The 27,969-nt window shown below is 30.7% G+C and overlaps 1 protein-coding gene across 3 annotated transcripts; it reads left to right on the top strand.

The window, feature by feature from the left end:
• Positions 1 to 16: 16 nt before the first annotated feature.
• LOC143064805 (ras-related protein Ral-A-like) lies at positions 17 to 27,962 on the top strand. 3 transcript variants are annotated; one of them, XM_076237921.1, is made up of 6 exons: positions 17 to 172; positions 4,137 to 4,278; positions 5,239 to 5,447; positions 17,322 to 17,514; positions 22,091 to 22,220; positions 24,181 to 27,962. In XM_076237921.1, the coding sequence occupies exons 2-5, from the start codon at positions 4,171 to 4,173 to the stop codon at positions 22,217 to 22,219; spliced, it is 639 nt and encodes a 212-aa protein (XP_076094036.1). In that variant the 5' UTR covers positions 17 to 172; positions 4,137 to 4,170; the 3' UTR covers position 22,220; positions 24,181 to 27,962. The 3 variants fall into 3 exon arrangements, with proteins under 3 accessions (XP_076094036.1, XP_076094037.1, XP_076094035.1); XM_076237922.1 differs by lacking the exon at positions 22,091 to 22,220; XM_076237920.1 differs by lacking the exons at positions 22,091 to 22,220; positions 24,181 to 27,962 and adding an exon at positions 19,733 to 20,016.
• Positions 27,963 to 27,969: the final 7 nt, after the last annotated feature.

Genomic DNA, 27,969 nt, shown 5'->3' with positions numbered 1-27,969 from the left:
TTTCTTCAGTGTTCCGTAAAATGCATGTACCGAAATGGGTACCCACAATGCAACAAAACTGAACCATTTCCACTTTGCTGGAGAAATTTAAATGTTTACAAACTTGTGTTTATGGCTTGAATTTGATACTAGTGTCTATTGTACAGGTTAATTGTGCAACTATTAAATAAAGGTAAGTGTTTATACGATTTACAAGAAGAATTTGACTAAAGCAGATATAAAGTACCTGTCAAAAATGACATTTTATTGGGTTTCAGTTTGTGACCAAAATAATTTGTTAATTATTTTTCAAGTCTATGGTAGAGTCCCTGCAAGAGTCATTGCATGCTGTCATTTACATTGCATTTGGAGTTATTATCACCCAAATTAACTCCAAGTTTTAGAACCACATGCGATTGTGAATCGAGACTCATCATATTCTCGTGTATGATTTTTAAGTCATATTTTTTTGACACACCCTTTTCATTTAATCTCTTATAGTTTTACTTAAATTACTGAAACATCAAACTCAGTGTACAGTTCAAATGTATTTGATGTGGATGTCGTAAAACTATCCCATTGACAACTTTATATAGCATAACAGCTTATACAGGTTGTGGAACTTCCTGATAAAACTACCAATTTATGCCAATAATTATGGGGTCTCCCTTTAGAGTCTAGTCAAGAAGGCTAACCAAGCAACAACAAGGCTACTTTATCAACAAGAAAAAAAACTTGGCATCAAATGAACTTGCTATTACAAGTATTTCAAATTAATAAAGATAGAAACATGGAAAAAAGCTTTAATATGTTAAAAAGTAGTCAAATAATCATGACATAAAGTCGCTGTCATGCAAAATTGGTACATTGTACCATGTTTTTGGTTGAAAAATTTTAAAGTACCAACCGCATTCTGACATTCAAAAAATAAACTACTGTCCTACCTTCTATTGTGTTTGCACTGTAAAATCATGACCTTCACATAATCCAAGACTATTTTGTATGGTGGAATCCAAAATTGCTATTACTGGAAGTGTTGCTGTGGAGTTCCACTTGCTGTCTATTTTCTCAGGTCTCTCAAGGCATTTCATTATCTTTATTGTTTCGATGCAAAAAGCACGGGAAATTGTATCACATCAATGACAAGGATATTACCGGAGGCGGAGAGTAATGAATGTTATGTAAATAAGGGATCTTCAAAGTTCAAAGAAACTAAGACGGCAGTTTTACAATGTAAATAATCTTGAAAAATGTGAAGGTCAGGATTATACAGTGCAATCACAATGAATGGTAGGACAGTAGTTGATATTTGGAAAGGATTTTTCTACTGCTAATAGAAAAACATCACCTCCAGTGGATGCAACTGATATTTAAAAACATTTCGACAAAATTCATGGTGCCAATTTTACGTGACTGTGACTATAGTGTCGATGTAAGGCATCAAAGAAAAAAAGTATAATTTCCTGTCAAGAAGTCATAATTATTTGGACTAGTTAAAAAGATAGAAAAAAAATTTTGCTGACGTTTATAACTTCCAATGAATATTAATTGACACATTTAACATGTTTAATGTAGAATATTTATTAGGCCTAAATTAAAATATTGTTTGTTTCCCCAATCCCGACCCTGCCAAGCCAGGTGTGGGTAGGTAGGTAGGGAAATAATTTTATTTTTCCTAAAAGCTTGACATTATCGGACAATCCGGCATTCCTGAAAATCCACAATGAATAAAATAATATTTCACTTAGTTTTGACAATAAAATTTTATGAGTAGCACCAATTTTGCAGGGTCGGTCGGGATTGGGGAAACCAACAATATTTTATTTTAGGCCTTAGTGTTCTGACGTCCTCACAGACCGAATAGTATAAAAAAAAAATATATATACAAACATCGGATTATTCATGTAATTATCATAAGAATACATTTTTTTTTCATCTCAAAATTATAACTCAAATGATTGCCTGGATCCCTTTAAAATGGTCTAATATTTTAAGATCGTAGAGGTACGAATAGATGTTGTCACTATTAGATTCAAATTTAATCGTGAATCATATTGTACTCTGTTGCTCCAAACTGTTCAAACATAATAATGATTGAAATTCAGCAATGTTCAGTAAAATGTTGGCCTTAAAGGGTAATAACTCGAAATGGTCTTGCAGCACCAAAATTAAAATTACGACAGGCCGTTCTAAAATACGATGAAAAAGGGACAGGGTGCCAATTTTTTTCCCTAAAAGCGCAGTGCATCAAGAAAACACCTAAACAATCTGCAGGAAACACTATATAAAAATAAACACAGAAATTGTTCTGTAATGGATACATTCTACTTATTTTGGACTATATATATTGTTATACAGTTTGGGAAATACCAAATATGATGAAAATATACTTTATAATATAATCTATATTCTTTTCAATCGGATTAGAATACAGATCCATTATCCAAGGATCTGAAAACACTCCAACCATATGTAGTTACTTTCTGTTTTAGAGGCCTTTTGGAATACTCAGGTTTTGTCAGATTAAATGTACACTATAAAAAATTTGAAGGCTGACATTTAAGGATGTATTCTTCAACATTTCAGTCTTGTTGAAATCTCTCAAAGCATGTGATACAAGTGGAAAATATCATTGAATGAATTTTAAAGATGTTGTAATCAAAATTAACTCTGTGAAAAAAATAATGACTGGGGGCTTGAATTTATATTGATCTTACCACAGGTTGGTCCTTTATGTCTTTATTTTACCCCTCGCTGTCGCTAGTGTTAAATAATTAGCAAAAAGGGCCAGCCCATGGTAAAATCAGTAAAAAGCCACCATGAATTATTTCGATTCTAATAGGACAAAAATGGCAATTTTTTTGGATAGAAGCACTCTAGGGGAGGGCAAATATTTGCCGTTTCCATAAATAAAGGCACCATTAAATTGCCGTTATTTAAAAGAACGTAGCAAATTGAATAAGTGACATGCTTAAAATAATAACAATATGGTATTTTAATTGATCATTTTACTTATATGTCTTATTTGTATAAAAAAAATTAGCTTATAACACATTTTAGCATCGTTTGTTCATGTTTCCTTGTAATGAATTTTGGTTCCAGAAGAGTGAATTTCCCTGTAAAATGCTTATTGCCGAGCCTTTGACTTTAGTCAAAAAAGCGAGACATAGCAATTCTACATTCCGTCAGTGGCGGAGGCGTCCTCAAATATTCACTCGGTCATTTGTCGGTGGTTAAAGTTTTTGAAATTTTGATAACTTTCCTTAAACTATCCTGTATTTCTACGAAGCTTGGACAGAAGTTTTATAGTAAGAGAGTATAGTATGATCTGTCTTTTAATCTGATTGTGTTGAACGACTATTCAGTATAAACCGTATCACTATTTGTACGCCATTACTGGACATCACAAAGGTTCCCATAAAATTTTTACGTCATGTACAAATATCTGACTCCACAATTGAAAAGTGATTTTTTTTGTATGACGCCAATAGTTCAGGCAGAACAAATTCTCAAGTCTCCAAATAGCAATAAGGTGTATTCTTTGTTACTTAACAGCTATTGGAGATATTTCCCTACGGCATTGCAATTTTGTTTAAGCTATGGTATGGTATTCGACTATAAATATATTAATTGGATGACAAATTCTGCTTGATTAACCTTTTGCACTTTACCAAATGAAATTTGTATTTCATTAAATTGAAACATCCTATTTATTCCTAAAAATATTCAATATCTGCCCAATAACATTATCATGGCTTGCCACTATGACAAATACCAATGTAACAGTGGAACTGATTAAATTAATATGTTAAATAATGAAAAATTGTAAAACCAACAGTTCACAATCGAAGATATCAGAACGAGAATAATGAATTAAATGTTTTTAGAATATGCCTGTTATTAATCTCTGTTTTTCAACAAGGTTCTTGAGAATCATGAACATATTACATTTCAATTGATGAATATTAACTTAAAAATCACATTTCTAAGTTCATTTATTCAAGGTTTGTTTAAATTGATACTTGTATTGATTTTGATGTCTAAAAATAGAAGATATGTCATTATATGAGTAATCAAGTAATTTTTGAATCCTTTACATACCTATTTATAGGACCTAAATAGATTATAATTGTTTACACTTTATTTACCATGTGTAGCTGTATATTCTTGGGAAATCAGAAAAAAGACATCATGTCAAAGGCAAAGGCTCAGCAGCCAGCAGTTATACACAAGGTGATAATGGTTGGCAGTGGAGGTGTAGGAAAATCAGCATTAACATTACAGTTTATGTATGATGAGGTAAGTCAATACTGTTGTCTGGTCAACATGTTGGGATTGAATTTGATAATTCCAGAGATTGTTCATTACTAAAGTTTTTAAATAGTATGTACCTGTTCATGTACAAATGTACATGTATACAAAATGTTTTATTGGAATATTGTTGTATTGAAAATAATATTTTACATATAAAAATATGGAATGATAACAATAAGCAATTTTACAGTCATGACATTTACAATTCGACTGAAGTATACTCAATACTTTTGAAAGAAATCATTAAATGTTTGTCAATCTTCTAGGATCTAGCTACATGTTTTTGGTTAGTTTTTTTTCAGTAATACTGTACTGGCATAATTCAACTAATGCCTTGATTGATTAATTGAATGATTGGTGTTTAATGCCACTTTTAACACTTGTACTATTTTGTGGTGGTCAGTTATTTATTGTGGAGGAAGCTGGAGTGCTCAGAGAGAACCAACGTCTTTTGGTAGAAAACAACATTCCTTATCAATTAAGATTGAAGTCAAAAGCATCTGCCATGTGCAGGAGTGGAACATACAAGCTCAGTGTTGGAGGCTAGTGACAGTGTTCTCCCCAGATATTTCATTTAGCATCCTGGGTAACAGGTGTAAATACCATCACGTATTTAAAAATTATAGCATTACATCCATAACACAATTGCAACCTATAAGAGAACCACTTTAGATAGCATCACATAACCATGATGCTAAAAGTCCCTGGGGAGAAAACTGAACTGTGATACAGTAGTTTGACTACTTAGACCAATCAGCCACTGAGGTCTCTAGATCTCCTTAACATGCTTAAAGAACAATAAGACTACTGTTAAGGAAGCCATTGACCTAAGTCTTAATTTTCCTAAAAGATAAGTATCATAAAATATAGTTGTCAACACAATAAAAACTATTTTGGATTTTGTACTCATGATGAATTTTCAATTGGTCATTTTTTTCCATTTAGTTTGTAGAGGATTATGAACCAACAAAAGCTGATTCTTACAGGAAGAAAGTTGTTTTAGATGGTGAGGAAGTTCAGATAGACATTTTAGATACTGCAGGACAGGAGGATTATGCTGCAATCAGAGACAATTATTTTCGTAGTGGTGAAGGATTTTTATGTGTATTCTCAATAACAGAACAAGAATCATTTCAAGCCACAGCTGAATTTAGGTTGGTTTCATATATCATTTCCTTTGAACTAATTCAATCTCTCATGATCTGAAGTTTTGACATGGTTGAAAAATATTTCAAAGAAGCTTGTAAAATACCTGCACCAATTATTTTGATACGATCGCAAAAATAAAAATTTTTATGCCCCACCTACGATAGTAGAGGGGCATTATGTTTTCTGGTCTGTGCGTCCGTCCGTCTGTCCGTCCGTCTGTCTCGCTTCAGGTTAAAGTTTTTGGTCAAGGTAGTTTTTGATGAAGTTGAAGTCCAATCGACTTTAAACTTAGTATACATGTTCCCTATGATATGATCTTTTTAATTTTAATGCCAAATTAGAGGGTTTACCCCAATTTCACGGTCCACTGATCATAGAAAATGATAGTGCGAGTGGGGCATTCGTGTACTGGGGACACATTCTTGTTTGGTTGTATATTGGTTTGATGTTGGCTGCGTCGTCGTCGTCCGAATACTTTTAGTTTTCGCACTCTAACTTTAGTAAAGTTATGAGAAATCTATGAAATTTTAACACAAGGTTTATGACCACAAAAGGAAGGTTGGGATTGATTTTGGGAGTTTTGGTCCCAACATTTTAGGAATTAGGGGCCAAAAAGGGCCAAAATAAGCATGTTCTTGGTTTTCCCACTATAACTAGTATAAGTAAATAGAAATCAATGAAACTTAAGCACAAGGTTTATGACCACAAAAGGAAGGTTGGAATTGATTTTGGGAGTTGAGGTCTGAACAGTTTAGGAATTAAGGGCCAAAAAGAGGCCCAAGTAAGCATTATTCTTGGTTTTCGCACCATAACTTTAGTATAAGTAAATAGAAATCTATGAAATTTAAACACAAGGTTTATGACCACTTAAGGAAGGTTGGGTTTGATTTTGGGAGTTTTGGTCCCAACAGTTTAGGAATAAGGGACCCAAAGGGTCCAAAATTGAACTTTGTTTGATTTCATCAAAAATTGAACAATTGGGGTTCTTTGATATGCCGAATCTAACTGTATGTAGATTCTTAATTTTTGGTCCCGTTTTCAAATTGGTCTACATTAAGGTCCAAAGGGTCTAAAATTAAACTTAGTTTGATTTTAACAAAAATTGAATTCTTGGGGTTCTTTGATATGGTGAATCTAAAAATGTACTTAGATTTTTGATTATTGGCCCAGTTTTCAAGTTGGTCCAAATCAGGGTCCAAATATTAAACTTTGTTTGATTTCATCAAAAATTGAATAATTGGGGTTCTTTGATATGCCAAATCTAACTGTGTATGTAGATTCTTAATGTTTAGTCCTGTTTTCAAATTGGTCTTCATTAGAGTCCAAAGGGTCCAAAATTAAACTAAGTTTTATTTTAACAAAAATTGAATTCTTGGGCTTTTTTGATATGCTGAATCTAAACATGTACTTAGATTTTTGATTATGGGCCCAGTTTTCAAGTTGGTTCAAATCAGGATCCAAAATTATTACATTAAGTATTGTTCAATAGCAAGAAATTTTCAATTGCACAGTATTCAGCAATAGCAAGAAATCTTTAATTGCACAGTATTGTGCAATAGCAAGAAATTTTCAATTGCACAGTATTGCGCAATAGCAAGAAATCTTCAATTGCACAGTGTTGTGCAATAGCAAATATTTTCAATTGCACAGTATTGCGCAATACATGTAGCAAGAAATATAGAAATTTTCAATTGATTGGAGTTATCTTTCTTTGTCCAGAATAGTAGTTGAATCAACTTCTTAAATCATTGTTTTATACAATATACAATGTATATTCACTTTTACTACCAACTGATAAATTAAAACAATCTTTACCATTCAGTGATAACAAGCACCTTTTGTTACATTTTAATATTTTATGATGTATTTAAATGAGTAGTTATTGTTGCAAACTCCATTAGAAATTTGAATTGAGATCAGTTTTGGAAAAAGGGAAAGGGGGGTGTAAAAAAAAAATGGAGGGGGGGGGGTAAATTTTTCTCATTTCAGATTTCATAAATAAAAAGAAAAATTTCTTCAAACATTTTTTTGAGAGGATTAATATTCAACAGCATAGTGAATTGCTCAAAGGCAAAAAAAATATTTTAAGTTCATTAGACCACATTCATTCTGTGTCCAAAACCTATGCTGTGTCAACTATTTAATCACAATCCAAATTTAGAGCTGAATCCAGCTTGAATGTTGTGTCCATATTTGCCCCAACCGTTCAGGGTTCATCCTCTGCGGTCGTATAAAGCTGCGCCCTGCGAAGCATCTGGTTAACTGCTGTAAAATGTTCAAATTTTTTTTCTATACAATTTAAAAAAATATGAGAAATTGGACATTACCAAGATGCAGTCAGTCAATATTTTAGCATGTTTAGGGAAACTTACTTATTTAATATTTTAGAACTTATTTTGGATATCTAAGATCTAATTTCTTCTTGCAGTATGAAGGTTTTTACTGTGTTGCAAAGTTCCTCATAATATATAGAACCATGCCCACTAATTTGGATCCAGTTAGAAAAAAAACATACAAGATAGTACACATTATTTTGAATAAAAATATATAATTTAATTTTGGATGTAACACGTCTTCTGATAGGCTGATGTTTTTTTGTTATCAGACCATAGACCTAATTTAGTCATGTGACCGTGACGTCATCAACGTTTTTTCAAGGTTTTCTACGGTTTAAAATGGAATTTAGAATTAAATTATAAGAAATGACTGTAATATTTTTTCTGTCTATTCGAAATAATATAAAAAACGTGGTGCACACTGTTAAATAACCTGCTACGCGCGTTATTCAGTGTGCACCAAATTTTTTATGTTATTTCTTCATAGACAGAAAAAATATTACAGTCATTCCTTAAATGAATATCATTGCAACTGCATTTGAACTTAAGACAAAGTACATGTAGCCATTCATGCTTGAAATAGCGGAATTTAACATTGAAAGCAATGAGTCAATGAATTTGTGGTATTCCATAAACAAATGATAAAGTGCAAATTTTGTATTAATGTCTGCTATGAGAACTTCAAAATTGAGCATTTGACATGCATTCTTGTGTACAATTTGGAGTTTAGTATGGCGTTCATTATCACTGAACTAGTATATATTTGTTTAGGGGCCAGCTGAAGGACGCCTCCGGGTGCGGGAATTTCTTGTTGCATTGAAGACCTGTTGGTGACCTTCTGCTGTTGTCTGCTCTTTGGTCGGGTTGTTGTCTCTTTGGCACATTCCCCATTTCAATTCTCAATTTTATTGACTAGATTTTTTACAGTCAAAGATAACATCTTTTAAAGATTATTTAGCTGATATTTCAAATAAGTGGCTTTCGTATGCATTCTTGTACCTTACATGTATGTAGATTCTACATTTTGTAGAAAATGGTTTGATCTGGGTAGTCATGTTGAATACAGCTTTTTAACAATCATTTTAGTCCCTGTTATTTGAGTGTTAAGATATATCCCATCACTACTAGTTATAAGTCGTGTTAGCAAGACAAATCATGGTGTTTCTGGAAGCAGGGGTGATTTAAGTTAGTAAGTGATTAGATCAGTCAAGTGGAATAACTAGTGGTAGAATAATGAAATTTGTATACAGTTGTATTAGTATGATATTGGCATAACTTGTTTTCATGGAAATTTTTCAGTTCTGCACCTGAATGGTTTGCAAAGTTCACATGTTTAAATATTGCCATTTTATGTTTCTATTTTTGCATTATACAATGCATTTTTGATATTAAATACGCTAGATAAGAAAGGATATGGCATGTGTGGGGTATCCATTCATGACACAAAATCAGTATATGCAAGGCAAAAGAACAACTCTTTTATTCTTCATCTCAAATCCACAGTGAGGCTTCAACACTGATAAAAAAACTCTTGCCTCTTTGCAAGTTTAAGAGGGCTGAGGGCCCCTAGCACCAGTTTACATACTGACATATAGCTGACATACTGACATACATTAAGCCAGTCTGACCGGAATTTGTCAACTTTTTGTTTCTCTAAATTTATCCATTTTGTTTTTGACCAAGTCAAATAGAACATATACATGTATGGATCACCAATTTCTTAGACAAAGTCTTTTGACAATTTTCTACTCCATTAGGGTGTGCACAGAAAGCTCTGCATGTATTTGTACTAAGATATGTGCCTTTTTGTGTAAAGTTCAGTTTTCATATATACTCTTGACTTGAATGTCATTCATTGATATCAGTGGCTTACAATATTAATGAAGCATAAGATTTAAGTCTTGTTCTCATCTAAATTATAAGATACATGTACATTTTAAGCTGAAGTCATTTAACTTTGCATAAGGATGCAGTTATATCAAAGAGTCATGAGATGACCAACTATATTAATACATTAGGTTAAAAACACCTAAATCTCAACAAAAAATAAGAAGACAACAATTGTTTATACCACCCTTGTTACAAATGTTTTACAAACCCTATGTTGTTGTGTTGCTGCTTAATTTATGTTTACCATTAACATGTATCTCCCTTTATTTATGAAATAAACTACATGTAAAGAAGCATTATTATTTAACATGTTTATTGTTTAACATAATTTACCTCAATTTAAAGAAAATTGTAACTTAGAAAAATACAATAATGACAGTTGTACTTAATCATTTAAAGAATTATTTTTTTTTACATACATGCATCCACACAATGTACAAATGTATCTTTCTCTTTTTGGTGATTTTGGATTTCCAGAAATGAAATGCAGTAATTAAGCTTATTCAGTATCTGAACATATGGACTTTGGCCAAGTCTGTTTAACAAGTAAGATGATCAGACTGTACTTTTGAATTAGCTACAGTAAAAAGGGATAGAAAGCCTATGTTTTGATGATAAAATGTTACTATCTTGTTGTTATGCTCTATGTGATTTGTTATCAATACTCATTTCCTTCAAGCATGTAATGAGGAAATAAGTGTTAAATATAGGAAATCAAATTTATATAATACAAGATAAATGTATACTTACAGCATGTAATACAGGCCTAAAACAAAACAGTACAAGATTTATGAAGTCTGAAATACCCTTTATAACGGGTTCATTTTGAAAGAAAATATGCAGCCATACAAAAAATCAGTCTTATTAATTTTGTGGAGCAGTATAAAATATCTGCCTTGTTTTTGATCCAAGTGTGTTGATTGTTTGTCCAGTCAAATTAAAAAAATGCTATTTGCTCATATTCATTTTTATACGACCGCAAAAATTTTAATTTTTTGGTCGTATATTGCTATCACGTTGGTGTCGTCGTCGTCGTCTGCGTCATCGTCGTCGTCCGAATACTTTTAGTTTTCGCACTCTAACTTTAGTAAAAGTGAATAGAAATCAATGAAATTTTAACACAAGGTTTATGACTACAAAAGGAAGGTTGGGATTGATTTTGGGAGTTTTGGTCCCAACATTTTAGGAATTAGGGGCCAAAAAGGGCCCAACTAAGCATTTTCTTGGTTTTCGCACTATAACTTTAGTTTAAGTGAATAGAAATCTATGAAATTTTGACACAAGGTTTATGACCACAAAAGGAAGGTTGGGATTGATTTTGGGAGTTTTGGTTCCAACAGTTTAGGAATTAAGGGCCAAAAAAGGGCCCAAATAAGCATTATTCTTGGTTTTCGCACAATAACTTTAGTATAAGTAAATAGAAATCAATGAAATTTTAACACAAGGTTTATGACCACAAAAGGAAGGTTGGGATTGATTTTTGGAGTTGAGGTCACAACAGTTTATGAATTAGGGGCCAAAAAGGGGCCCAAATAAGCATTATTTTTTGTTTTTGCACCATAACTTTAGTATAAGTAAATAGAAATCTATGAAATTTAAACACAAGGTTTATGACCATAAAAGGAAGGTTGGGTTTGATTTTGGGAGTTTTGGTCCTAACAGTTTAGGAATAAGGGGCCCAAAGGGTCCAAAATTGAACTTTGTGTGATTTCATCAAAAATTGAATAATTGGGGTTCTTTGATATGCCGAATCTAACTATGTATGTAGATTCTTAATTTTTGGTTCTGTTTTCAAATTGGTCTACATTAAGGTCCAAAGGGTCCAAAATTAAACTTAGTTTGATTTTAACAAAAATTGAATCCTTGGGGTTCTTTGATATGCTGAATTTAGAAATGTACTTAGATTTTTAATTATTGGCCTAGTTTTCAAGTTGGTCCAAATGGGGGTCCAAAATTAAACTTTGTTTGATTTCATCAAAAATTGAATAAATGGGTTCTTTGATATGCCAAATCTAACTGTGTATGTAGATTCTTAATTTTTGGTCCAGTTTTCAAATTGGTCTACATTAAGGTCCAAAGGGTCCAAAATTAAACTAAGTTTGATTTTAACAAAAATTAAATTCTTGGGCTTATTTGATATGCTTTATCTAAATATGTACTTTGATTTTTATTATGGGCCCAGTTTTCAAGTTGGTCCAAATCAGGATTCCATATCAAGTATTGTGCAATAGCAAGAAATTTTCAATTGCACAGTATTGCACAATAGCAAGAAATATCTAATTGCACAATATTGTGCAATAGCAATTAATTTTCAATTGGAGTTATCTTTCTTTGTATAGAATAGTAGTTGATAATATATGTTGGAAATTTGCCAGACATGACTATGATGTCATTTTCTATTTTTATTTGCCAATAACTTTATGTAAATAACTTCATTGGAAATTTGCCAATATAAAATGTTGCTGATGAAGCTTTTTTATACGACCGCAAAATTTGAAAAATTTTTCGTCGTATATTGCTATCACGTTGGCGTCGTCGTCGTCGTCCAAATACTTTTAGTTTTCGCACTCTAACTTTAGTAAAAGTGAATGGAAATCTATGAAATTTTAACACAAGGTTTATGACCACAAAAGGAAGGTTGGTATTGATTTTGGGAGTTTTGGTCCCAACATTTTAGGAATTAGGGGCCAAAAAGGGCCCAAATAAGCATTTTCTTGGTTTTCGCACTATAACTTTAGTTTAAGTTAATAGAAATCTATGAAATTTTGACACAAGGTTTATGACCACAAAAGAACGGTTGGGATTGATTTTGGGAGTTTTGGTTTCAACAGTTTAGGAATTAGGGGCCAAAAAAGGGCCCAAATAAGCATTATTCTTGGTTTTTGCACAATAACTTTAGTTTAAGTAAATAGAAATCAATGAAATTTAAACACAATGTTAATGACTACAAAAGGAAGGTTGGTATTGATTTTGGGAGTTTAGGTCCCAACAGTTTAGGAACTAGGGGCCAAAAAGGGACCCAAATAAGCATTTTTCTTGGTTTTCGCACCATAACGTTAGTATAAGTAAATAGAAATCTATGAAATTTAAACACAAGGTTTATGACCATAAAAGGAAGGTTGGTATTGATTTTGGGAGTTTTGGTCCCAACAGAATAAGGGGCCCAAAGGGTCCAAAATTAAACTTTGTTTGATTTCATCAAAATTGAATAATTGGGGTTCTTTGATATGCCGAATCTAACTGTCATGACTGTGTATGTAGATTCTTAACTTTTGGTCCCGTTTTCAAATTGGTCTACATTAAGGTCCAAAGGGTCCAAAATTAAACTTAGTTTGATTTTGACAAAAAATGAATCAGTTAGGTTCTTTGATATGCTGAATCTAAAAATGTACTTAGATTCTTGATTATTGGCCCAGTTTTCAAGTTGGTCCAAATCGGGGTCCAAAATTAAACTTTGTTTGATTTCATCAAAAATTGAATAAATGGGGTTCTTTGATATACCAAATCTAACTGTGTATGTAGATTCTTCATTTTTGGTCCTGTTTTCAAATTGGTCTACACTAAAGTCCAAAGGGTCCAAAATTAAACTTAGTCTGATTTTAACAAAAATTGAAATCTTGGGGTTCTTTGATATGCTGAATCCAAAAATGTACTTAGATTTTTTATTATAGGCCCAGTTTTCAAGTTGGTCCAAATCAGGATCCAAAATTATTATATTAAGTATTGTGCAATAGCAAGTCTTTTCAATTGCACAGTATTGCTCAATGGCAAGAAATATCTAATTGCACAATATTGTGAAATAGCAAATTTTTTTTAATTAGAGTTATCTTTCTTTGTCCAGAATAGTAAGCAAGAAATATCTAATTGCAAAATATTGTGCAATAGCAAGATTTTTTTTTAATTGGAGTTATCTTTCTTTGTCCAGAATCAACTTAAATCTTTGTTATATACAATATACAATGTATATTCACTTTTTACTACCAACTGATAAATTAAAATAATCTTTACCATTCAGTGATAACAAGCAGTTTTTTTACATCTTAATATTTTATGATGTATTTAAATGAGTAGTTATTGTTGCAAACTCCATTAGAAATTTTAATTGAGATTAGTTTTGGAATAAGGGAAAGGGGGATGTGATTAAAAAAATTGGGTTCAATTTTTCTCATTTGAAATTTCATAAATAAAAAAGAAAATTTCTTCAAACATTTTTTTGAGAGGATTAATATTCAACAGCATAGTGAATTGCTCTAAGAGAAAACAAAAATTTTGGATGTATTTAAAAGAGTAGTTATTGTTACAAACTCCATTAGAAATTTGAATTGATATCAGTTTTGGAAAAAGGGAAACGGGGATGTGAAAAAAAAGGGGGGGGGGGTTTAAATTTTTCTCATTTCAGATTTCATAAATAAAAAGAAAATTTCTTCAAACATTTTTTTGAGAGGATTAATATTCAACAGCATAGTGAATTGCTCAAAGGCAAAAAAAAACTTTTAAGTTCATTAGACCACATTCATTCTGTGTCAGAAACCTATGCTGTGTCAACTATTTAATTTTAGATTTAAAAAGTTTGAAGAAGAAATCTTTAATTGATTTGTAAAATCTTGACATTTGTTTTGTGTAAAAAAAACCCATGTAATGTCAAAAATTTGATCACAATCCAAATTCAGAGCTGTATCAGGCTTGAATGTTTTGTCCATACTTGCCCAACTGTTCAGGGTTCTCAATTAATTGGTCTACATTAAGGTCCAAAGGGTCCAAAATTAAACTTAGTTTGATTTTGACAAAAAATGAATCAGTTAGGTTCTTTGATATGCTAAATCTAAAAATGTACTTAGATTCTTGATTATTGGCCCAGTTTTCAAGTTGGTCCAAATCGAGGTCCAAAATTAAACTTTGTTTGATTTCATCAAAAATTGAATAAATGGGGTTCTTTGATATACCAAATCTAACTGTGTATGTAGATTCTTCATTTTTGGTCCTGTTTTCAAATTGGTCTACACTAAAGTCCAAAGGGTCCAAAATTAAACTTAGTCTGATTTCAACAAAAATTGAAATCTTGGGGTTCTTTGATATGCTGAATCCAAAAATGTACTTAGATTTTTTATTATGGGCCCAGTTTTCAAGTTGGTCCAAATCAGGATCTAAAATTATTATATTAAGTGTTGTGCAATAGCAAGTCTTTTCAATTGCACAGTATTGCGCAATGGCAAGAAATATCTAATTGCACAATATTGTGAAATAGCAAATTTTTTTTTAATTAGAGTTATCTTTCTTTGTCCAGAATAGTAAGCAAGAAATATCTAATTGCAAAATATTGTGCAATAGCAAGATTTTTTTTTAATTGGAGTTATCTTTCTTTGTCCAGAATCAACTTAAATCTTTGTTATATACAATATACAATGTATATTCACTTTTTACTACCAACTGATAAATTATAATAAATAACATTCAGTGATAACAAGCAGTTTTTTTTACATCTTAATATTTTATGATGTATTTAAATGAGTAGTTATTGTTGCAAACTCCATTAGAAATTTTAATTGAGATTAGTTTTGGAATAAGGGAAAGGGGGATGTGATTAAAAAAATTGGGTTCAATTTTTCTCATTTGAAATTTCATAAATAAAAAAGAAAATTTCTTCAAACATTTTTATGCCCCACCTATGATAGTAGAGGGGCATTATGTTTTCTGGTCTGTGCGTCCGTCCGTCCGTCTGTCCGTTCGTTCGTCGTGCCGTGCCGTCCGTCCGTCTGTCCCGCTTCAGGTTAAAGTTTTTGGTCAAGGTAGTTTTTGATGAAGTTTAAGTCCAATCGACTTCAAACTTAGTACACATGTCCCCTATGATATGATCTTTCTAATTTTAATGCCAAATTAGAGTTTTTACCCCAATTTCACGGTCCACTGAACATGGAAAATGATAGTGCGAGTGGGGCATTCGTGTACTGAGGACACATTCTTGTTTTGAGAGGATTAATATTCAACAGCATAGTGAATTGCTCTAAGAGAAAACAAAAATTTTAAGTTCATTAGAACACATTCATTCTGTGTCAGAAACCTATGCTGTGTCAACTATTTAATCACAATCCAAATTTAGAGCTGAATCCAGCTTGAATGTTGTGTCCATACTTGCCCCAACCGTTCAGGGTTCAACCTCTGCGGTCGTATAAAGCTACGCCCTGCGGAGCATCTGGTCTACATGTGTTCTCATCTAAAAGTTTCCAATTATTTGTATAGATAGGAGTTGGTAGATCTATGTTTAGAACCTGTAGTCCTACGTTCAATAAAACATTTTCAGTCTAATATTATCATTATATTTTATATATATACATGTATATCATGGTTTTATTCTTGTGAGTAATGTAGTACAACTCATTATTTGTAGTGAGGAAAATAATTTAAATCTAACATTCTGGAGAAGAGTTTGTTTATATAGGGTTCTGAACATTGTTTGTCTTGCTTGCCTACAAGAATTAAAATTTTGATTATTTATTATACATGTCAAATATTTTGTGAGGCAGATGCCTAATAGACATAATATAAGTTATGCAACTGATAATGATTCATCATAGTTTACAGGTTTTAGATCATTTAAAGTAGTACTATTAGTTAGAAATAAGGTTAATGTAGTTTTGAAAAACAAGAGTGAAACACAAATTACCTGAATTAATGGAATGTTAAAATAACATTTTGTGAAAATTAAAGCAAACAATTGCAAGTTTCCTATAAAAAAAAAACACTTAGGCTTGTCAAAATAAAAAGCGAGTTGTTATTATATACACAAATTATTTTCAAAAAAGACAACTGTGACAATATGATGCAACTTCAAAATGATTCATTGTCAGAGGCCTGTGAAGAAAATCTCAGACTGAAAGTTGAGGAATGCCAATCCTGCAGCAGACGTGTAAACTATTAGTATTAAGCTTTATACTTAAAGCAGGTAGAAAACTGGTCACCTGGATACTTCATACAGTTCTCATGTTCTGAAATGTCCAACTTTCTTATGTCTTGTCCTTGACCTCATATTCATGGTTAATGGACTTCTAAAATAGTTCAGTGATTTTCTCATTTATTATGAGTAAAAGGATAATCATATTAAGTAAATATATAAAATCATTGAAAGTCTACTTGTCTGTCAGACAGGTAAGATAGGTACCACTTGACCATGACACTGAGGTTATGAGTTTGAACTCCTCTTGTGCGGGTGACTCAACTCCATGTCTTAATTGACTATAATTGTCAGTTTTCATATCAAAGTCATAGTTTTCTCCAGGCAATCTGGCTCCCTCAACCAATAAAAACTGATATGAAACAGCCTAAAAGTGGTGGTGTTAAAACACCAACAACCAATCAAACAATCACTCCGAGAACAATCATAAATCATTTTGTTTAGTTTATGTGATATGTTCTAAATTGTAGTTAACCTTGAAGTCTTTCAACATTATACAAAGTCAATCATAATCAGTAAAGCAGGCTAGACATGTCAGAGTGTTTACTCTTGTTTATACATTTTACAGCTTTGACTCTTCAAAGAATAAACAGTATTCATAATGTATAGAGTTGCCCTTTCACAAGTAGAACACACCTTTTATACCTCTGTTTATTTATAATGTATGAATCAGGCCAATTAAATAAAAAGTTTTCTAATTTCAGGGAGCAAATTTTACGTGTCAAAAATGTTAATAGTGATAAAAGTGACGACAGCATTCCTTTTCTGTTGGTTGGGAACAAAGCTGATCTAGAAGACAAACGACAAGTCCCTGTAGAGGAAGCCCAACAACGATGTCAACAATGGAAAGTTCCATACGTAGAAACTTCAGCTAAAACAAGGGCTAATGTTGATAAGGTAATAATTTCAGATCAAACTTTAACCAGTTAATGATGAAGACTAGATAGTGTCAACACTGAAGCAAACATTAACGATTAACCTGCTAAAACCAGGTCTTAAATACTATATATTGTGATTAGGGTAAGCTACTGTCATCATTGGCATATAGTATGGGAAATTATGAATGGCATTGAAAGTTTTAGAACTGTTGTTATGTAACTTAGGGTCATGATTTTATAACTGTTTGTACTTTTGAATTTGTTACCCAAACAGTGGTGCATCATGGGCAATTGACTAAATTAACAGTTCTGAATCTGTATTTGGGAAAACATGAGAATTTTGCCTGATTTTTTTTCCATTTCAAGGATATTTAATACAAAAAATTAGATTTTTAAACCAAATGTGCAGTTCTTTATTAATGATAAATATTTTTAATTTTGATTTTGCAAATAGGAGAGATTTTGAAATACATTTGACTATAGGTCCATTATTTCACAAAGAAGTGCCTTCACAACTTGTGTAAACTCTGTGTAATATAAAGCCTTATCAGGACGTTATATTGATGTCTGTACCAATATATTATTGCAAACAGTTGTTGCACTCTTTTCATTTGGCATGTTTTTTGTGTTGCTTCTTCATTGATGTACACCCCTCATTTTGCCTTGTGCATACTAAAGACATTTAAAGTAAAATTTATGGTTTTTGATATGTTTTAAAAAAGAAATTGGGTTTCCTGTTAATGTGGTGAAATTTGAAATTTGTAATTAACAGCAGTACTAGTGCCTCTGAATTGATAGATTAGATTAATTTTGTGTTTAAAGAAGAATGTATATAATAAAGAGAGAGACGGTTGAATTTCAGCAAATATTTAGGTATTTGATACAATTTTTTGTTATTACATTTGTATTAATGTTTGTTTAAACATCTGTTTCCAATGATGTTCATAGATAAACTATGTACAGGGTGTTTCTATCTTCCTCAGTTAACTGATATCAACACTCTATGATTACTGATGTTAGTATGATCACTAATCAAACAGGGTGTATATATATATATACATATACAACATTGATTTCTTGTCAAATTTTATTCATGCAGCTGCAGGTTTTATCTTTTGAGAAAAGTAAAAATTTACAACTGCAAAGTATATTTCTAATTGGATCGTAAAAATGTTAAAAGAATCTGTTTTTAGATAAATGGCAATGAAACTGCAATCCAACAACATATAAAAGAGAAAAGTATTATTAAATCTATTAACTTAAGACAACAACTAACAAGGTCTTCAACATGAAACATGCGCATTAAAACTTTCTGAACTCTCAATCTTCCTCCTTTTAAACACTTGTGAATAATACTGTATCAAAGCTGGATTTTAGCCTGCTCAAACTATTTTAAACAGATATAGAAATCAACAAAATTCAGGTCTTCTTACACTGTAATATTGAGTGCTGTACTTTCAAGAAGATTTCCTTCAGATAATTTATGAACAGCACAGCAGATGTTATCTTTTTCAATGCTTCAAGTAAAATTTTAATTCTAAATTCTAATTATTTCTGAATAGAAAAGAAATTAATTGAAACATTTTTAGTCCTGATTCAAACTGTATGAATGTGATGATTAAGAATTTTCAAAAAAACAAATCTCAATGCATTTAATATTTATTACCTTTATTCAGAAGTCAATTGAGCCAAAAGAAAAAATGCTCTGTAAATCATCATATTCCTTTGTCTGAATTATCATTATTGCCCATGACAAAAGTTGCAGAAGGCGAGTCAAAAGGGTTGCTTTTCTGGCGACATCTTATACATTAGAAATTATTTGGGCCTGTTCCTGTAATCCTTATTGCTTAACTTGGAGTATTTTGCATAATTTAATTTACTGTTTCTTTTTTTAAGTATAGCTCATTTGCATTTTACTATCAAAATTATGTACATGAGACAAATTTCTGTGTAAACAGTTTATTTTTATTTAATGTAGTGCTAGTATTTATAGTATACTATTTCATAAATTGATTGAAATTACAGTACATTTAAAAACCTTTTAGAATAGATACAGGAAGTTTGGTTCCAGTGCAATTTATCAATTCATGTATATGTGAATACAAAATTTCAAACCAATTTCCCAGTGTCCTATGAATTATTACATGACAAGAGACTAAAAACCTATTAACTGTTTTTTACTGACATGAAATAAAGTATCCCAGTGCTCATTTCTTTATTGATTTGTTTGTTTGCAGGCGTTTTATGATTTATTGCGCATCATGAACAAAGCTAAGTTAAACCCAAGAGCTGGTGGAAAGTCAAATACATTGCCTTACAAGAAATCTGCTACTCTAAAATCTTCAAATGTTCCAAAACTTAAAGCTGATGCAGATGAGCAAAAAGAAATTAAAAATCAACAGAAATGTTGCATTCTTCAATAAAAATGCAAAAAAAAACATTCACTCTTTTACAAGCTTGAAAAATATTGTAATTTCACATACATGTATTGCAATCAAAATAAAGGTTTTATTTTATTTTATATTTTTGTTTGGTCTTTTTCAATTGTAAAAACAAAATGTTAATGTACTAACCACCAGTTATCAAAATTAAGGTTTGTTAAAATTTTAATTTCCAATAATCCTACCATCCTATTTATTTAGGCTTATTTAATTTAGCTGACAACCTTTCAGTTTTACCCCAGCAACATCCATTTGCTTGATAACACTTGATCACTCCACATGCTTTACCATGCACCTTTTGCATGTAGAGTAAACAGAGATATGTTTCAATTCAGTTAACTGGAGACTTTGGTCAAAACTTTACAGTATCTCTTATCATAAATGAGCTACAATATATGTGTCAACTTTGCTGTTGCTGATAGAATTACATGTCTAACTGTAACATTGCCAATATCTCATAGAAAATTGAGATTCACACACTAACTTTTATATTTATAAGGATAACTTATGAAGAGTATGTCAATTATCTATGCAATTGCTTATTACTTACAATGTGTAATTTTATTTCAATAATATGTATGTTTTATGACACAGACTTTATAATGCACAGTTGTTATATCAATACCAGTATCCTTGGTTTCCTGTGTATATGTCATCCATACACCTTTTTGTCATCTTCATTACACAAAAGAAATATATGCATGTCTTATTTTGTTTTAGGTTGCCACCTGAATGACCAGACTAATGACGATCATGATCTTTTGTTGATATCTATTTATGGATTATCATGATCATCATGTGTCCATGCCCCATTTTGCTTTATAACCATTATAACAGTGGCTTTTATGCTATAGAATCGGTCTGTTCATCCTTTTAATATGCCATATAAGTACACTATTACTAAGAACAATAGGCAAATTCAGGATATTTATGAGTTATGGCCCTTATTTTAACAAGCTAAAAAGAAACAAAATGTTAAACATCTTAACAGAGCTGTGATTATTTTTTCATAGTCTTTATGGAAATGCCTATTAGTTTATATATGAGCTTAAAAAAAATTGCAGTCGTATATTGGTATCACGTTGTCATCATTGTCTGCATCGTACGAAGTCATTTGGTTTTCACACAATAACGTTTAAAGTAAATAGAAATTTATGAAATTTTAACACAAGGTTTATGACCACAAAAGGAAGGTATGGTCCCTTCAGTTTAGGATATGAAGCAATTTATTAAATTTTGTAGATGTACGAGGGATTTAGAGTGCTTGTCATTAAACAGTAGTACTTGAATTAAATTTTTAAAAATCCATATAAACACACACTTACCTTGTTTTTGGTGAGATGCAGATGAGACTGCTTCAAAGTAATAAAAGATTAAGTAATCATTCTTTTGTGATACATATTTTGTCCTTGAAATTTGGTTCTGTTGCAGATCTTCAGTTTCAGCAAAAGGAAAACATCCGCACGAAATGGCAATAACTGACCATTTGTCTGTCCATCAATTCATCTGTTCCATTGTTAACCTAGACATCTTGCAATACTCTCCAGTTTGCTTATGAAGATATTTAGGAAATTTATACACAGTTCATGTTTTATAATGTAAGCTGTCTTTTGTTTTTGATGACTTTGATTTAAACTTTGCTAGAATTGTGGGAGTTGAATCAGTAGAATGTTTTTGGGGAAAGACGGCTTCAAGCCGTGAATCCCCTATGGGGTTGACCAGAGTGACATTCTCTCACATCATTCATTTTGTTTTTATAGTGTGGAAAACCCCCACAACAAATCTTACTGAGATTGATGAGAAGGAAACACACAAATGAATTAGATTGACTTTAAACACTTTTCTACACATTTCTCTTCTGTTTCTAGCGAAATTATCGTATTTTGAGCTCTCTTTTACACTATTTACGTTTCTTTTACAATCCGGAAAATCAGTATGACGAGATATTCTAAATATATCCAACCTACATTATATTTTATAATGACGTCATTGCTGGAATGCCACACTATGCAGAAGCAGGGATATCCTTCACTGGTTATTTAAATCATTCTCAGAGTTCGTGCACTAATTATAAATTGTTATTTGTTAAATTTAAACATAATTATTTTTGCTGTAGATGATTCAAACATCAACATGCAATACTTTAATTTGTAGGTCAATAACTTTCAAAGTAAACAGAGTCTGTGGAGATACATGAGATTGGGGAGAGAAACGATTTTTTTCATTTTTTCTGAAAAAATCTGTTTTGTGAATCTTCCTCCAAATCAGGAGCACCTCAATTGATGTAATTATCCACTAGAATAAAACTTGAAAATGTGACATTTAGTATATGATTAGTAGTCTTCCATTAAAACTAAATTTTGTGTACCAACAAATAAATCATTGTAATGGTAAACAAACAAATAAAAAAAAAGGTGCATTTATAGTTTAAACCTATTTATTCATGAAATTTACAAATATTTCAAAATGTAGGATCTGGAAACAAGCTTCACACAGTTTACATCAATCATATTATTTTTTATTAGTACCTGTATCCCTGTGATGAGAGTTGTAACTGGGAACTTTATCAATGGGAATTTAAAATTAAATGAAATTGAATTTTTCAGTCCTAACTTTCTTAAGAAAAAAATTAAAAATCTTAAGAGTACTGTCACAAAAAATGGAAAATGGCCTAGCCTGCAGTTCAGTGGTACACAATTAAGATTTCAGAAAACATTGTAGTTGTTGTTAAATGACAGAAATCAGTTGAATTTTACATAATTAACTATCAACTTTAATCGAATGTTTAGATTAAGAAGATGCAGATCTCTTGGTCCAAATTGAATCCTAAACTAAGGAAACAAAATTAGATTAAACAACAACAATTGACTTCAATATTGTCAACCTTTCTACATGTTCTAGCTGTTCTTTTTTTCATTCTTTATATGAAGACTATCAAAAGATACCCCTACCCCCTCCCCCCCCCCCCCCAAAAAAAAATAAAAAAAGAAGACAAGGGCCGTCTTTCCCCTCAGAGCTATTCAACTCTTTGATTGAAATTCTAGTTTCGAGCTATAGAATTGTTTTAACAAAATAATCAAAAGTACAGTTTTTATGCACCACCTTTGATAGTAGTGTGTCATTTTGTGTTTGCCTGTCTGTCTGATACTCCCATATCAGGGTAAAGTATGTGGTCATGATAGATATAAAAAAAAACTTATAGTCTCATCAACTTGAAACATGTGGATAAAGTAAATGCCAAATTACTGTTTTGAAGCCAACTTCATGGTTCATTCAATTTGAACTGACTACAACTTCATGATTAAATTAACTACTTTAATTAAAACTTAAATTTGATACGGGATGGACACATAAACCAGGAAACATAATGCACTCTACTAACATAAGTGGAGCAGAATTACATACACAGTCTGTTCCAAACGTGAACATTCAGCTATAATAATAATCAAAGGAAGACAACTCCAATTCATTGTTCCAACTAGTTTTTAAATACAATTCAAAATGAAAGCATTCTTTTCTGTCAATACTTACAAGCACTTTGATAAACAATTGTCAACAATTATAATAGTTCAGGGATGTATTCTCCTCTATGATACACAGTGAGTCAAATTGTAAATATTCAGCCAAATTTGGACCAAACAGTTTTACTTGGACTTTGATTTTTATTAGACAGTTGATCTAGTATTTTTACTTGGACTTTGATTTTCATTAGACAGTTGGTCTAGTATTTTTACTTGGACTTTGATTTTCATTAGACAGTTGGTCTAGTATTTTTACTTGGACTTTGATTTTCATTAGACAGTTGGTCTAGTATTGTTTACAGAATGTGGTTGATGTGTATGAGACAAATGCTTCATGGGACACAGAGAAATAAATAACTGGGTTTTTATGTGTTTTTCATCAAAGTAATAACTACTGGTGATGTTATATAAAAAATTTAACTGGATAGTATTTATACAATTTTGAATATTGGGAATAATTTTGAATTACCAAAATTTGTGACATTTGCAAAACACTAATTTATGGTCTATGACCTCAATAGTTTTCTGTAATGATGAATTTAAAAACAGTTTGACTTAGTGGCTGACAAAACGTTTAAAATATGTTTTCCCTGATCGCCTTAACATTTACTTGTAAAATTATTTTTTTTCTGACTGAAACATGAATTTCACATTTAAAAAAATCTCATCAAGTTTACATCTTTATTGTTCAATTGTTTACCTTGCATTTTCTTATCATTTCAGGTATTTTATGATCTTATGAGGGAAATAAGGTCAAGGAAGATGGAAGCTAGTAAACAAAACAATGGAAAGATCAGAAAAAAAGAAAAATCCAAGAGAAAATGTACAATTTTATGAACAAATATTTGAACATAGAATGCCTTTTAAACATGACATTGTATTATTTTAGTCAGGCTTGATCTAAATGTTACTGCTACCAGTGTTAAACATTGTATGAACAGCTTCAGATAAGTCTTCTGAATATAGATGATGGTGTCATACCAGTTCTGAAGTGTCATAAATAAATAAATATTGATTGCAAAAAATACATATTTAAGGTTTATATGTCTTTATGCTGATTACTAGTATTTCATTTAAAGTAAAATCTATAATCTTTTTCAGCTGTATTTATAATCTCATTAAAATCCGATGTTCTGATACGCTACCCTCCACATTGGATGTTCTGATACGATACCCTCCAATGTCAGAACATCGGATTTTAATGAGATTGCTGTATTTATTTCAAAGTGTTTATTCCATTACAGTTCAAACACTGTTTTTAGTAGAAAAAAAACTTTCATTGAAAAATGAAATAACAAAATAACAAAATAAAGTTAATTTTGTGTGCTTTTCTTGTCTTTATATTTTGAACATAGCATAACTGCTTTAAAAATCTTCTGTTGTACTGCTGTTGTAATTCTTTATATTGATATGAATATTGTGCATCAATGATCATTGTGCATTTATTTGTAATTGGTTTTCTATTATATTACACTGGTCATGTAGGTTTTTGTTTAGGTAAAGCATAGCAAATCGTTTTGGGTCTGTTGTGTTTAATCGTCATTATTAAAAATTGAAAATTCAACAAAAGTGTATTAATTCTAGAATAATAATTAAGTTTGAATATTGATAAAAATTATCAGTTATTAAGCCTATAGGCATCATAAATGTTGCAAAAAGCCAAAATGATGAAGTGGCATTTGGACCTTTAAAAGAACCTTAGATTTGTTTTTTTTTTCTGTCAATTTTCTTGTTTATAGTTAGGTTTTAAGCAATGTTTGATTGTACTTGGGTATAAAAAAGAACCCAGAAAATATGATGAAAAATAAAATAATGAAAACTATGGTGTTCCAATGAATAATTCTGTGAACAAAATGTTTCTTTATTGAATTTTGAGTTTCCAAAAGAAGCCAAATTCCTAGTTATACTGACAATATTGTGACATTTGTCCCCCAAAAAAAACTTCAAACAAAGACAAACTGTACTATTTCTATACTTTTCCTTTTATGTATCTTGAATCTCATTGTTATTGTCTCCCTTTCTCCTCCATATTCAACATTAAATACTGAGAATGACTGGTGATTTGTATATGCCTTTATAAAAAAGTACTGTCAAGCCCTTCATTGAGAAGCTGGATGAGATAGTTGAGGAAGGGATGTTGTACAACTGATGGATAATAGAACATTTAAATCAAGCCTTTGTTTTACAATCATTTAGTATTATGTATCTTCTCAGCAGATTTATCTGCTTTTATCTCAAATTTATATGTATTTATAAATTAAAAAATCTGTGACTTATTAAAAACTTTAAATAGTTCATTTTAGCCCTTCATGATGATAAGAATTATAAGCTATCCATGCCTGAAAATGTACTATTCACTCAATATATCTTGAATACATTTAGAGTGTTTTTAGCAATACTTATGGTCTAAACTATTTATTAAATAACATAAATATTTGTACAAATAATTGTGTTAATTTATAAATTTCAATTTTATTCAGAACAATATTTATATCACAATGTTATCATTACTTTTTAATATCACAAATATGTTATCATTGTCTGTTTTTATTCCCACCAAATTGTTTATGGGAACAATCAAGACATTTTATGTATTACCATTTGGTTATTTTAATCTTTTCATTTCTGTATGCCAAACCAACATTTTACCTTTTTCTGATGAAATATATATTAATAGAATATGAATTCATCATTTATTAACTGTATAACTGAAAGTAAACGAAACAGCAATTTTCAGGAAATGTTATCAATTTAAATAAAAGTTTTAAACTTTTTTAAATATTGCTTCATGCAATTTGTTATACTAGTCTGTATTATGTATTGTCTTGTTTCCAGTGTAATGATATTTTATATGATGGTAGAAACATATGTCTTCCTTATGTCATCTTGTTATTCTATGTGAATAGGTGGAACAAAAGTTTAATCCTGCGCAATGTAACTTAAAGTGCTTGTCTTGTATTTATTATATTAATATTCTTATAATTTGAGGACAGATAGTGATGTATACTATTGGGAAAAAGGGAACACATATTAACAAACAATTTCAAAATAGACGGTACATGTGGCTCATCTTTGTGTTTAAAGACATTGTTAGTTGAATAGATCAGATGAAATGAAAGTATTTTCCTTGATGAAGAACATAAACTTTATTTTTCCAAAGTTTAAAGAATATTTTTATGTTTAAAAGCTGTAGCAGTCTGCAAATGTTTTTACTTGAAAGACTCACATTTTTGTTATGTAAAGAATAATCAAAACAAAATATTTTTTGAAATTATTTTTTTTCACGATCAAGTTAAGAGTGCAATTTTTTAGTAGGTGTATCACTGAAGATTGATCAGAATGAAACACATAGCTCTCCGTACTAATTATGTTTGTACATGTGAAATATTACTCACTGGTAATTCTAAACAAAACCAAGTTATATATAAACCTTTGTGCTGTGGATTTATAATTATTCCTGTGTCACCAATTTGAGGAGATTGGTTGGTATAGGTGAACTACTAATATGTAAAACCAAGTACAAATTTACTATAGCCTTGTATGCAGGTTTTGGCAAATCCTCAAAATCAAATATCTATGAAAATAAAATTTTTCCTAAAACCACCAACAAAAATATATGAATTCACAGAATGTATGAATAGTAATGCTATGTTATTATTGTACATAAATAACATAATACACATTATTTTTTCACAAAATCATCTTTTTTTATTTAGAGACTTTATACACATGACAGAGGAAATAGATAAAAGATCAATTATGCAATCTCTCTTTTTGATATATGTTATGTTCCTTGTACAAATCATTATATGTGTACATAACTAGTAATTATTATTCTAGATAGAGTATATATATATACCTAGTTAGGTTACACAAGTGTAAAATCAGCTTCTACAACACAATTATAGAAGTTCTTTAGTGTATTGTATATAAAATACTCTTGCATGACTTTATGTCTGTGTTTGAAATAATAGGTAATGACTATTGCTAATGTGTTAATCATACAATTCATTACTTGTAATTGGTTATAGTTTTTGATGACAAAAATTTTCAGCACTATGTATTTCAACAACAATTAAGTAAACAAAGGTTTTCAAAGAATGTGTGCCTATGTTATACATAAGGAAGAAAGAGAGGGATACCATGAAAATAAACCTTAAAAATCAAACCCATGTTTTTATGTGCAATACTTATTAATTGAATTTGTAATAAGATATTTTTGAAATACAGTATAGTCATATAGTGTAATCAAATCTTGATCTGTATACATATGATCTGTAAATGAAGAAGTTAGAAGTTGGAAGTATCATATTAGCAGAAAAAGGGGATAAGGACATGAATACAGGGTCCTTTATGATTACTGCTAAATGTAAACATAATATAGTTGATGCTTGGCATTATTATGATATTTATATTGTCTGGTGAATTCTGCTTCTGTCTTTCTGTTTAATACTTATGTTATGTATTTAACTGCATCTTAATTTAATAAATTGAAACTCTTGTAACCTTGTT

This window comes from Mytilus galloprovincialis, chromosome 2 (assembly GCF_965363235.1).
Source record: "Mytilus galloprovincialis chromosome 2, xbMytGall1.hap1.1, whole genome shotgun sequence".
Taxonomy (NCBI): domain Eukaryota; kingdom Metazoa; phylum Mollusca; class Bivalvia; order Mytilida; family Mytilidae; genus Mytilus; species Mytilus galloprovincialis.
Note: the sequence above shows the minus strand (reverse complement) of the source record. Positions and strands in the feature narration are given on the sequence as shown.